This window comes from Mobula birostris, chromosome 8, assembly GCF_030028105.1.
Source record: "Mobula birostris isolate sMobBir1 chromosome 8, sMobBir1.hap1, whole genome shotgun sequence".
NCBI classification, from domain to species: Eukaryota; Metazoa; Chordata; class Chondrichthyes; order Myliobatiformes; family Myliobatidae; genus Mobula; species Mobula birostris.
The window spans coordinates 127777296-127789413 of NC_092377.1; the positions used below are offsets into that span (position 1 = coordinate 127777296).

At 50.5% G+C, this 12118-nt stretch overlaps 1 protein-coding gene across 1 annotated transcript; it reads right to left on the reverse strand.

The window, feature by feature from the left end:
* Positions 1-7971: 7971 nt before the first annotated feature.
* On the reverse strand, positions 7972-11577 carry LOC140202318 (histone-lysine N-methyltransferase 2B-like). Its single transcript, XM_072267223.1, has 3 exons — positions 11468-11577; positions 11082-11211; positions 7972-9182 (listed from the first exon to the last, which is right to left on the reverse strand). Exons 1-3 carry the CDS (start codon positions 11536-11538, stop codon positions 8907-8909), a joined length of 477 nt encoding a protein of 158 aa, XP_072123324.1. The 5' UTR covers positions 11539-11577; the 3' UTR covers positions 7972-8906.
* Between the last annotated feature and the right edge of the window lie 541 nt (positions 11578-12118).

Genomic DNA, 12118 nt, shown 5'->3' on the forward strand with positions numbered 1-12118 from the left:
CTTAGATCAAATTTCTTCCTTCATTCTGATGTTTGGTCTGAACAACAACTGAACCTCTTGACCATGTCTACATGCTTTTATGCATTGAGTTGCTGCCACATGATTGGCTGATTAGATATTTGCATTAACAAGTAGAAGTACAAGTGTACCCAATAAAGTGGCCACTGAGTGTATGAAACACGAGTCAGACCACAGCTGAAGATGGAGAGCCTGGTCACCACAGTTTACGAAGGGGGGTGGCTGCATTGGAGAAGATCCCCCAGAATACTGAGTATTCCAATGGTGAGCAGAGAGGAGGGCTGGGTCCGTTCTCCCTGGAGCAGATGTGTGGGGGGGGGGGGGGGTTCCTGGTAGAGGTGGACAGGGAGAGAAAGGGTTATGAGGGAGAAAAAGGGTTGAGAGTAGGAAACTTAGCCCATTCTCTGAGTGCTGAGGGGAAATGTTTCACCCAGTGGACTGGGGGAGCAAACACAATGCCTGACGGAGTGGGGGAGGCAGAGACTCTCACCACACTGACCGGGTATCTGGCCGGGCACTTGCACAGCAGAGGTACGGGCCCGCTGCTGGGGTACGTGTGGTGAGGCTCAGTGCATTGAGAGGTCTGTTTCTGATATATACAATATGCCACCTTGCGACGTCAGTCTCCCTTGCAATAAATGAGAGGGATTGGGCCAGTCTAACCTCCCTCCCAGCTCTGTGCCCACATGGGTGTCAGGATTTATGGAGGGATCTTGATCAGCTGGGAAAATGAGCCATAAAATGGCATTTTGGATGAGTGTGGGGTGTTGCACTTTGGGAAGAGAAATGAGGGGAGGACTTCCACAACAAACATTAGGGCCCTGGGGAGTGTTGTAGAACAGAGAGAACTAAAAAGACAGGTACATGGTTCCCTGAAAGTGGGAACACAGGTAGACAGGGTGGCAAGGATGGTGTTTAACACGCTGGCCTTTATCAGTCAGAGCACTGAGTACAGGAGTTGGAATATTATACTTTATTGTCGCCAAACAATTGATACTAGAACATACAAACATCACAGTGATATTTGATTCTGCACTTCCCGCTCCCTGGAGTACAAATTGATAGTAAATATTAAAAATTTAAATTATAAATCATAAATAGAAAATAGAAAAATGGAAAGTAAGGTAGTGCAGAAAAACTGAGAGGCAGGTCCGGATATTTGGAGGGTATATTACAGCTGTACAAGACATTGGTGAGGTCACATTAGGAACTGTGTACCATTTTAGTCACCCTGTTTAGGAAAGATGCTATTAAGCTGGGGAAGAGTATAGGAGGTTTACAAGGATACTGCTGGGACTCCCAAGTTATGGAGAGAGACAGAACCTTGGAACATGGGAGACTGGGGGGCAATCTTCCAGAGGTGTGTACAAGACCACAAGGGGCACTGATAGGATGAAGGTGTACAGTCTTTTTTCCCCCACAAGGTTAAGGAATCAAGGTTTAAGAGGGTAGAGGGGAGAGAATTAATAGGAAACAGAGGGGAAAATTCTCCACCTAGAGAGTGGTGGGTATATGGAACAAAGTGCTGGAATTAAAGACCCTTGGACAGGTACATGGATAGGGAAGGTTTAGTGGGATAGGGGCCAAATGCAGGCAAATGCAACAAGCTTAGACCATAAGACACTGGAAGAGAACTAGGCCAATACTTAAAAGTTGCTTAGAGAGGTAAATGGATTAGAAAAGTTTAGAGAGGTATGTGCTAAACATGGGCAAATGAGACCAACTCAGACTGGAATCTTAGTCAGCTCGGATGAGTTTGTGCTGTCTGACAATATCAGTTCTATTTACTGTGGGCTCCTTTATTGGCCTGACATGATGGGGCTTTGGGTGAATGACCCAAGGGCATTTTGGTGCCCCCTGGTGCTGTTGTTGAGCACCAATCACCATGAAGAGCTCGGACAGGAGATGGAAGAGATTTACCAAGATCTTGATCTTTCTCCCTCTAAGCAGTGGAAGGAGCAGAGTCCTTGATTATTTCTAAGACAGTGGGAGATCTCTTCTCACTAAGCGAGGCAGTGAAAGGTCAGCAGGTTTAGGTGGAATCAAGGTTACAGCAGAAACAACCAATTCGAATGTACAGGATTGTAAGTAGCCGCAGAGAGCAATGGACTCAGCCTCACACGTTATGGGGCACATTTCTCCCCACCATCAGTAGTATCCACAGGAGGCACTGTATCAAGAAGGCAATGTCAAAGATTCCCCCCATCTGGGCCATGCCATCTTCTCACAGCAACCATTGGGCAGGAGGTACAGTAGCCTGAAGTCCCACATCAGTAAGTTCAGAAACAGCTGCTTCCCTTCAACCATTTGATCTGGAACCAACCAGCACAACCCTAATCACTGCCTCAGTTTAGCAACACCATGATCACTTTGCACTACAATGGACTTTGTTTTTTGTTTTAATTATGTTCTTTCTTGTAAAAAAAAGTGTATAATTTATGTTTCATTTATGCTTTTGTTTTGAACGGCTTTTACTCTGATGTTCTGTGGCTGTGATGTTGTAAGTTTACAGGGCACTTGTGCATCTGATAATAAATTTGACTTTGAATGGAACACAGAAGAGTACAGCACAGGAACACGCCCTTCAGCCCACAAAATTGTACCAAACTAGTTAAACTAGTAATCAAATGCCCAAACTAAACTAAACCCTTCAGCCATGGTCCACGTCCCTCTGCTCACAATCATGTACCTATCTAAGAATCTCTTACACACCTCCACCGAATTTACCTCCACCACCACCTCTGCAAGTACATTCCAGGCACCCAGCACTCTGTGTTAAACAGCTCTCCCCCCCCCCCCCCCAACATTAAATGTCTTCTGGTATTTGATATTTTGACACTGGGAAGAGATACCATCTGTATCTCTGCTTCTCAGAATTTTATAAACCTCAAACAGATCTCTCCTCAGCTCCCACCACTCTGGAGAAAACAACCGAAGTTTGTCCAACCTCTCGTTAAACTCATTCCCTCTAATTCAGGCACCATCCTGGTGAACAACTTCTGCACCCTCTCCAAAGCCTCCACATTCTTTACATTAGGTTTTTATTCTTTGGAGCATAGAAGGTTGAGGGGGACTTGATAGAGGCGTTTAAAATTATGAGGGGGATTGATAGAGTTGACGTGGATAGGCTTTTTCCATTGAGAATGGGGGAGATTCAAACAAGAGGACATGAGTTGAGAGTTAAAGGGCAAAAATTTAGGGGTAACATGAGGGGGAACTTCTTTACTCAAGAGAGTGGTAGCTGTGTGGAACGAGCTTGCAGCAGAAGTGGCTGAGGCAGGTTCGATATTGTCATTATAAAGTTAAATTGGATAGATATATGGACAGGAAAGGAATGGAGGGTTATGTGCTGAGTGCAGGTCTGTGGGACTAGGTGAGAGTAAGAGTTCGGCATGGACTAGAAGGGCCGAGATGGCCTGTTTCCATGCCGTAATTGTTATATGATTATATTCTTCCTGAGACGAGGCAACCAGAACTGTATGCAAGACTCCAGATCCAGCCGAACCAGAGTTTTATAAAGCTGCAACATAACTGGCCTGCTAATGCAAGGTCCTGCAATTCTGGTGATCGTGTTTCGATCCTGATCTATGCCTGTATCTGCACACGTATGAAGTTTGTGTTTTCTCCCTGCAGAGCCCCAGGGTTTCTCCTGGATTTACCCACACACCCCACAACACAATGGTGTGTGGCGTGAGTGGGTTGATCGGCCGCTGTGAATCTTTCCCGGGTGGGGGGGGGGAAGGATGAATGGGGATCAGTGTAAATGGTGGTTCCTTGAGGCTGTTATAGCCAGGGGTGATAATGGGGAAAAGCTCCGCTACCCATTAAAGGCAAGCATCTCAAATAGACTCTGACAACTAAGTCCAACTCCTTCCTGACCTTCATGTGTGGTTTAGCTACTAAGCCCGGCAGAACCGTTCCTACTGATAGGAGGGGTTGGGGGGAGAGGTGGGTTTACTGGCACCTTAAAACCTGTTGTTTTGGCAGATGGGGCTTGCCAGCTGTGGTTGGCAGCTCATCGAGAAGAAAAGCTCTGATCTCAAATCTCCGCTGTCTTGCAGCAAAATCCACTCATGGGGAAGGCTTTGGGAGGAAAAAAAAAATCCACAGCTAGTTCCCTAAGGCAAGTCTTGTGTTGAGTTCATCACCGACTGGCAACTCCTGCAATGCCGCTGGTGCCAAGCCTGTGGATTCAGCTGCTACCTGGAGAGTGGGAGCCTACTGTACGGGGAGCAGCTTGCTCTCCATATCGTACTGCCCTGCCCTGGGTATCATATAGGCACCTAGGACGCTGCATTCATGGTCGACCCTGACCTCCATGTAATTGTTGTTGGAAGGTCAGCATCAACTCAGTGGGGCGAATGGCCTATTCCTGTACGGTACTGCTAAGCGCTGATAATATCTACTAACATGGGTAAGTTCTTGTGGGTTAGTGTTGCACTGTGGGCTGAATGGCCTGTTTCCAAGCTGTCTCTCTCTCTCTCTCTCTCTCTGACTACAATTGGAGACAAATAAACACCAGGACTGAACAATGGTGGCCATTGTGCACAGGGAGTGAAGGGGAAAGGTTGCTATATGGGCACTGGAGACAGTCCAAACTTCTTAATCCCATCCAACACAACACATGACATAGAGATGGGTGAGGCACAAGTTTCGTTCCTTCCTGAATCAGTAGGGCCATTTGTTCCCCAGTTTGGATGTACAATTCAATAATTCAATCGATTAAATAAGTAGACCACCCAGTAACAGTGTTCCATGAAGTTACAGCATAGGGTAGCTCGAGGGGGTGGGGAGAGAATAGGAAGCGAGTCAGATCGGAGAGGGTGCAGAATGGTCTGAAGGTTCCTGTCCACACTATACCCCGATTTCTCAGGACAAACAGTGGAGACAAGAGAGACTGAGATTAGGATGGGGCTGTGGGATCGGTTTGGTCTGTGGGGAGAGAGCAGGGGTGTGGGATTAGTTTGGAGATTGACGGGGCTGTGGGGATACAGCGGGACAGTCAGATTAGTTTGGTATTGATATAGGGCTGTGGGGAGAGAGTGGGGCAGTGGGATTAGTTTTGGGACTGACGCAGGGCTGTGGGGAGATAATCTATCTGCTGTTGCTCTGTCCACTTTTCGCAGCTGTTATAACCTTAGACAACCTTCTTCACCACACATCAATTCTGGTTCACCTTCAAATTTACTAACCACGCCAAATCGTTAATACAGCTGTCCAACGTTGAACCCAATCCCTGCAGCACACCACTGGTCACTGCCTCCAGTCCGAAAACAAATCCTCCACTCCCTGTCCCGACAAAGGGTCTTGGCCTGAAGCGACGGCTGTTCATTCCCCTCCACATACAGTATGCTGTCAGCAATTTGTGTGTGCTGTTCCTCCATTCCCACCAAGCTAATTGTGCATGCAATTTGTCATCTCACTCTGGAGCCTTCTCAAAACCAGGCTCCCATGCAAGACCTTGTCAAACACTTTGCTGATGACCACATAAACAACATCTACCACCTTCAAGTTCAAAGTAATTTTTATTATCAAAGTTCTTGCTTCATGTTTCATCTTTAATTTTATGACTTTTGGAGATCAGTTCATCTACTCACTTAACTATTCACAGTAACAGAAATTTTGACCAGGGGTGCCCAAACTTTTGCATGCCAGTGTATATGTCACCAATACAACCAAGAGATTTATTTCCTTGTGGGCATGCTCAACAAATCTATAGAGTAATAACCATAACAGAATCAATGAAAGACTGCCCAACTTGGGCATTCCACCAGAGTGCAAAAGGCAACACGCCACAAACACGAAAAGAAAGAACTAATATTAATGTATAAATAAGTATTGAGAACATGAGATGAAGAGTCCTTGAAAGTGAGTCCATTGGTTGTGGGAGCATTTCAATGATGGGGCTATCTTCTTTGGGTCAAGTTGAGGGGTAGTAACTGTTTCTGAACTGTCTGATGAGAATCCTGAGGCTTCTGTATCTTCTTCATGATGGCAGCAGTGAGAGAGCGTGACCTGGGTGGGGGTCCCTGATGATGGCTGCTGCTTTCCTGCAGCGCTCCGTATAGAAGTGCTCAGTGGTGGAGAGGGCTTTATACATGATGGACTAAGCCGTATCCACTATTTTTGGTAGGATTTTCTGCTCAAGGACAATGGTGTTTCCATACCAGGCTGTGATGCAGCCAGTCAATATACTCTCCACTACAAATTTATAAAAGTTTGACAAAGTTTTAGATGTCATGCCTTATCTCCGCAAGCTCCTCAGGAGGTAGAGGTGTTTTCTTCGTAATAATCCTGATCAATCTTCTTGATCACCTCTTCAAATATACTCAGGATTTCCTGAGACCCGATTTCCCATTGCTCCGAATCAGACTGTCCTTTTCAAATGCTGGCAGACCCTGTCTCTCAGAATCATCCCCTCCAGTAACTTTCCCACTACTGATGACTGGCAATCATTCTTAAATGAAAGCACATTATTTATCTTAGAGAGCGTGTGGAACAGACCTACTGGCGCTTCGAGCTGCACCACCCAGCAATCCACATATTTAACCCTAGTCTAACCACAGGACTATTTACAATGACCAATTAACTTATTGACTGGTCCATCTTTTGACAGTGGGAGGAAACCGGAGAACTCAGAGGAAATCCACGAGCACACGGGAAGAACTGCGCAAACTTGCTTACAGACAGTCCCAGAACTGAATGCTGACACTCCCAGCATCGCACCTACCCCTATGTTACCGTGGAGCCCTAAATCCACTCTCGAGACATTCGGTACCTCACCAGTTGCTAAAGACAGAAATATCTCTGCCAGAGTACCAGCAATCTCTCACATCGCTTCCATCGTGTCCTCGGATAAATGGTCAAGCCCTGAGGATTTATCTACCCTCACAACACTTAAACCCATGTCTCTTTTAAACATTGATGTAACTACTCTTGCTGGAATTCCATGTGCTTCTCCAATGTAAATACGGATGAGAAGAGTAGTTTTAAAAACTCTTTCCTGTGACCACGCACACTGACTGATCTTTAATAGGATTGCCCTTCTCTGAAAAAATTTATAGATTCCCCTCTAACTTACCCGACAGAGAGAGGGAGCAAGTTGGGGGGGGGGGTGCAGGAGGGAGGGAACAAGAGAGAGCGACACGAGGGGAGGGCGGAGGGCGACTAGAGAGGGGCTGTGGGGACGTCAGAGGGCAGAGGGACGTGAGAGCGTGGGGGGAGGAGGAAGGGGCGCAACAGAGCAAGGGGGGTATGCAATGGAAAATGGTGGGGGGGGGGAGCGGAGAACAGGACAGTGGCAAAACAAAATTAGTGCAATTTTATGATATAGGCCACACAGGAAACGCGGTTGAGATCCAGCACATTAGCACAAGACTGCACGTGGTCCAGAAGTGGGATGTGGCGTCCACTTGTATTCCTTGGTCCAGCCTCACCATGGGCTGGGAACGGGAAGCAGCCTTCCCAAGCCCTCCTCCTCACACAGGGCCCTACACTCCTCCCCATCTCTGTGAATACCTCTGGCCCCTACGTCCCTCCTCATCTCTCTGACCCCACCTACCCCAACACCCATTCCAGTCTCTGTGACCCATACCAGACCCTACAACTCCTCTCCGCCTGTGACCCACTCATGCCCCTACACCCCCTCCCAAGCTCTGTGACCACCTCCACCCCCTACCCCCTTCCCCATCTCTGTGACCCCCACCCATCTGGCCCCCAAACCCCTCCCAGTCTCTGTAAACACCTTCAAGCCCTGCACCCGGCTTGCCGTCTGCCACCCAGCCATGGATCACTGGATTTTGTAGCTTCTGATGTGTGCGAGGGGATTTGATTCAATCGTCGAGGAACAGAGCTGGTGAGGGGTATGTGCTGCTGATGCCTGGCTCCCGGCAATGGGACTAGAATCACCACAGCGCCACTCCTTTGTAACTGTGAACAACTTAACATCTTTATTAAGGAAACAATTTCTTAAATAAAAAAGTGCATAGAAAAGAAGGGAGTTTTAGAAATATCTGTACAGGTATGTACAACTTAGAGGATTTTTTTTTACACAAAGTTAGAGCAGGTTATTTTCTCCCCCCCCCCCCCACCCCGATTCTTAAACTAGAGGGAATTAAACAATTGGGACACTGGGGCAGATGAGGTCTCCCATCGAACCTGGGTCCGGTCACACACAGGGTTTGGTCTGACGCCCCGTGCCTCTTTGTGTGAACGCCCATGACTGCTGCCAAAGTGGGGAGGGGGCGACGGTTGGGAGTATGAGGGACAGGCTGAGGTTTGGAAGTGTGCGGGAAGGGCCGATGTGCTCTCTCCCCAACTCTGCGGGATGGTGGGGCACTGGACCGCAGCTATCCAGATTACAGAGACCCCAGGAGGGGTTATCAACAGTTTGCTGAGCAAAGGGAATGGTGGGGAGCCCCTTAGTGTGTGGAGGGGGGAGGGTGCAGAGGAGGATATGCCCAGCATTGGTTACAAAGTGGAGGTTATGTCCCCTGTCCCTTCAACTTAGAAGAAAGAAAGGGGTAAGGGAGCGAACAGGGAATGAGGGGGCATGGGAGGAGGAGGGTGAGGAGATGGCAAGATAGAGAAGGATGAAGTGATGAGGAGGGAAGGGGAGGGAACAGGAGGGATCGGAGGACGAGGGAGAGGGTGGAAGTAAACATGAGAGGACAGGAGTTAATGAGAGGGCAGTAGGGAGTGAAAGGGATGGAGAACGAGAAGGGAGAGGGGAGCAGAAAACCCTGAGGAAAGGGAGGGGGCTGACCTGGCGTCATGGGGAACTTAGAACCGGTGCTCCCTCTGCCTCTGTGAGGGTGTATGGAGGGGAGGGGTGCACCCCCCCTCTTGCCCCTGGTCCCATGGCAGATCCCCACCCTGGCCCCACTCCCTCAGTTGAGGAAGCGGCGACACTTGCGGGCCCCGCAGTTGCAGGGCAGCTTGTTACTGGCGTCCTCGATGGGGAACTTGTAGTCGTAGGTGAGCTCCTCGCCCTGGTAGATCCTGCGCATAGCGAAGATGACGATGTGTTTCTGGCCCTCCACGTTGATCACACGCGAATAGCAGTTGGGCTCGCACGAGTGGTTGATGAAGCGGGCAGCGTTTCCGTGCATGGTGGCGTCCACTACCTCGAAGTCGTCGATGCGGAACATGTAACAGCCGATCCCCTGAGGGAGAGGGACACAGGCAGAGTGGGTGGGGCACAGAAGGAGCAATGGAGGGAGGGTGGGAGAGTGCGAGGGAACAAACGAGAAAGTGGAGAAACACGAAGGGGGAGAAGGCGAGCAAGAACGAAGTAGGAAAGAATGAGAGGTGGGGAGGAATAGAATGATAGGGGAGAGGGAGAGAGAGAGAGAAAATATTGGGGAGGGATGAAGCAAGAGAGACAGAGGGAAGGAACAAGATAGGAGTAACAGGTAGGGAGGGAACAGAAAAGAGAAGGAACGGGAGGGGTGAAGGAAGGAAAGATTTGAGTGACAGGTGGAGAAACAGGAGAAAGGTGAGAGAAGCGGGGAGTGGGGAGAAGAGGGAGGAGAAATTAAAGAGGGTGGGGGATTTAGAGTGAGGGAGGGTGGGGGTATATGGCATGAAAACAGAGCATGGTAAGGTACAGGAATAAAAGTAAACAGGAACTAGGCTGTCTGTTAAATAACTTCTTAAACATCTCTAATGATAGAAACTGGAACTGTGCACGGTGCTCCCGGTGTGGGTCTGAGCCAGCGATACCGAGACTGGAACTGTGCACGGTGCTCCTGGTGAGGGTCAGACCCAGGGATACGGAGACTGGAACTGTGCACGGTGCTCCCGGTGTGGGTCTGACACAGGGATACGGAGACTGGAACTGTGCACGGTGCTCCCGGTGTGGGTCTGACACAGGGGTACGGAGACTGGAAATGTGCACGGTGCTCCCGGTGTGGGTCTGACACAGGGATACGGAGACTGGAACTGTGCACGGTGCACCCGGTGTGGGTCTGACCCAGGGATACGGAGACTGGAACTGTGCACGGTGCTCCCGGTGTGGGTCTGAGCCAGCGATACAGAGACTGGAACTGTGCATGGTGCTCACAATATGGGTCTGACCCAGGGATACGGAGACTGGAACTGTGCACGGTGCTCCCGGTGTGGGTCTGAGCCAGGGATACGGAGACTGGAACTGTGCCCGGTGCTCCCGGTGTGGGTCTGACCCAGGGATACGGAGACTGGAACTGTGCACGGTGCTCCCGGTGTGGGTCTGAGCCAGCGATACAGAGACTGGAACTGTGCATGGTGCTCACAATATGGGTCTGACCCAGGGATACGGAGACTGGAACTGTGCACGGTGCTCCCGGTGTGGGTCTGAGCCAGGGATACGGAGACTGGAACTGTGCCCGGTGCTCCCGGTGTGGGTCTGACCCAGGGATACAGAGACTGGAACTGTGCATGGTGCTCACAATATGGGTCTGACCCAGGGACATGGAGACTGGAACTGTGCACGGTGCTCCCAGTGTGGGTCTGAGCCAGGGATACAGAGACTGGAACTGTGCACGGTGCTCCCGGTGTGGGTCTGACCCAAGGATACGGAGACTGGAACTGAGCACGGTGCTCCCGGTTTGGGTCTGACCCAGGGATACGGAGACTGGAACTGTGCACGGTGCTCCCGGTTTGGGTCTGACCCAGGGATACGGAGACTGGAACTGTGCACGGTGCTCCTGGTTTGGGTCTGACCCAGGGATATGGAGACTGGAACTGTGCACGGTGCTCCCGGTTTGGGTCTGACCCAGGGATACGGAGACTGGAACTGTGCACGGTGCTCCCGGTGTGGGTCTGACTCAGGGATACGGAGACTGGAACTGTGCACGGTGCTCCAGTGTGGGTCTGACCCAGGAATATACAGACTGGAACTGGGTACCGTGATTCTGATGTGTTCTGACCCAGGGATACAGAGACAGGAAATGTGCAGTATACCCAGTGCTATGAGATGTCTGATAACCTCCAAGTTAGTGATTTCTCTGCCCAGGAGCAGATGAAGTACCCAGCAGGCTAAAATCCAGACATGCTGCCCACTACAAACCTTCAGGGTCATTTACCTTACTGTCGTAGTATTTCTCCCGCTTGTCCGTTAACACCGATCGAATAACAATTCCGGAATATTCTATCACCATCTCGCCTGCATCAATATTTCTCTTACAGAAGAGACCACGACCATGAATTGCAGACCTGTAAACAGAAGGGTGTTGTTCAGAGGGTGGGTGGTTGGGAGAGAGTTGGGTGGCGTGGCGGAGGGTGGGAGACGGGGGCTGTGGCAAAAGTGAGACGGGGGGGGTGGGTGGTGCGGCATCGACAGGGAGTTGGATGGCGGGGAGCACAGCTTACAAGGAGCATGTCCCTCACACCCGCCTGCCATGCTTGTCGGGACAGTGGAGGGCAAGTGGATGGGTGGGAAGGTGTGGGACGGAGAAGGTCCAGCACTGACCTGTACACACCCACTGCTTCTTTGGAAGTCTTTTTTAAGTGCCGGAACCTCATGGCCATTGGGAGGTCCATGCTAGTTGCGCGCCTGTGGATGACAAGGAAACTTAGACACTCCCCTCTCACCCGCAGTCTGCGGTGCCTCACTGCCAGCCCCAAACCGACAGGGGAATATGCATCTCTCACTGTAAACGGTGGGGACCCCAGTCTCTCCCACACCCAGTGGCTCTCTCCAAACACTCTCTACACTTCAGCCTTGACAACCTTCCCCCGTCTCTGACTCACTTAGGCCCCGACACCCCATCTCTGTGCACCACTGTGTCCTCCACACCCCTCCCCGTCTCTGTGATCACACCCAGTCCCCACACCCCTCCCCGTCTCCGATCACATCCAGTTCCCACACCCCTCCCCGTCTCCAATCACATCCAGTCCCCACACCCGTCTCCGTCTGTGATCACATCCAGTCCCCACACCCCTCCCCGTCTCCGATCACATCCAGTCCCCACACCCCTCCCCGTCTCCGATCACATCCAGTCCCCACACCCTCCTCTGTCTATCACATCCAGTCCCCACACCCCTCTCCGTCTCTCACATCCAGTCCCCACACCCCTCTTCGTCTGCGATCACATCCAGTCCCCACACCCCTTCCCGACAC

Coding starts and splice junctions, on each gene's coding strand:
- LOC140202318 (XM_072267223.1), bottom strand. CDS start 11,538: ATGGACCTCCCAATGGCCATGAGGTTCCGGCACTTAAAAAAGACTTCC. Junction 11,212..11,467: donor GAAGCAGTGGGTGTGTACAG/GTCAGTGCTGGA, acceptor TTCTGTTTACAG/GTCTGCAATTCATGGTCGTG. Junction 9,183..11,081: donor AGAAATACTACGACAGTAAG/GTAAATGACCCT, acceptor CCTCTCCCTCAG/GGGATCGGCTGTTACATGTT.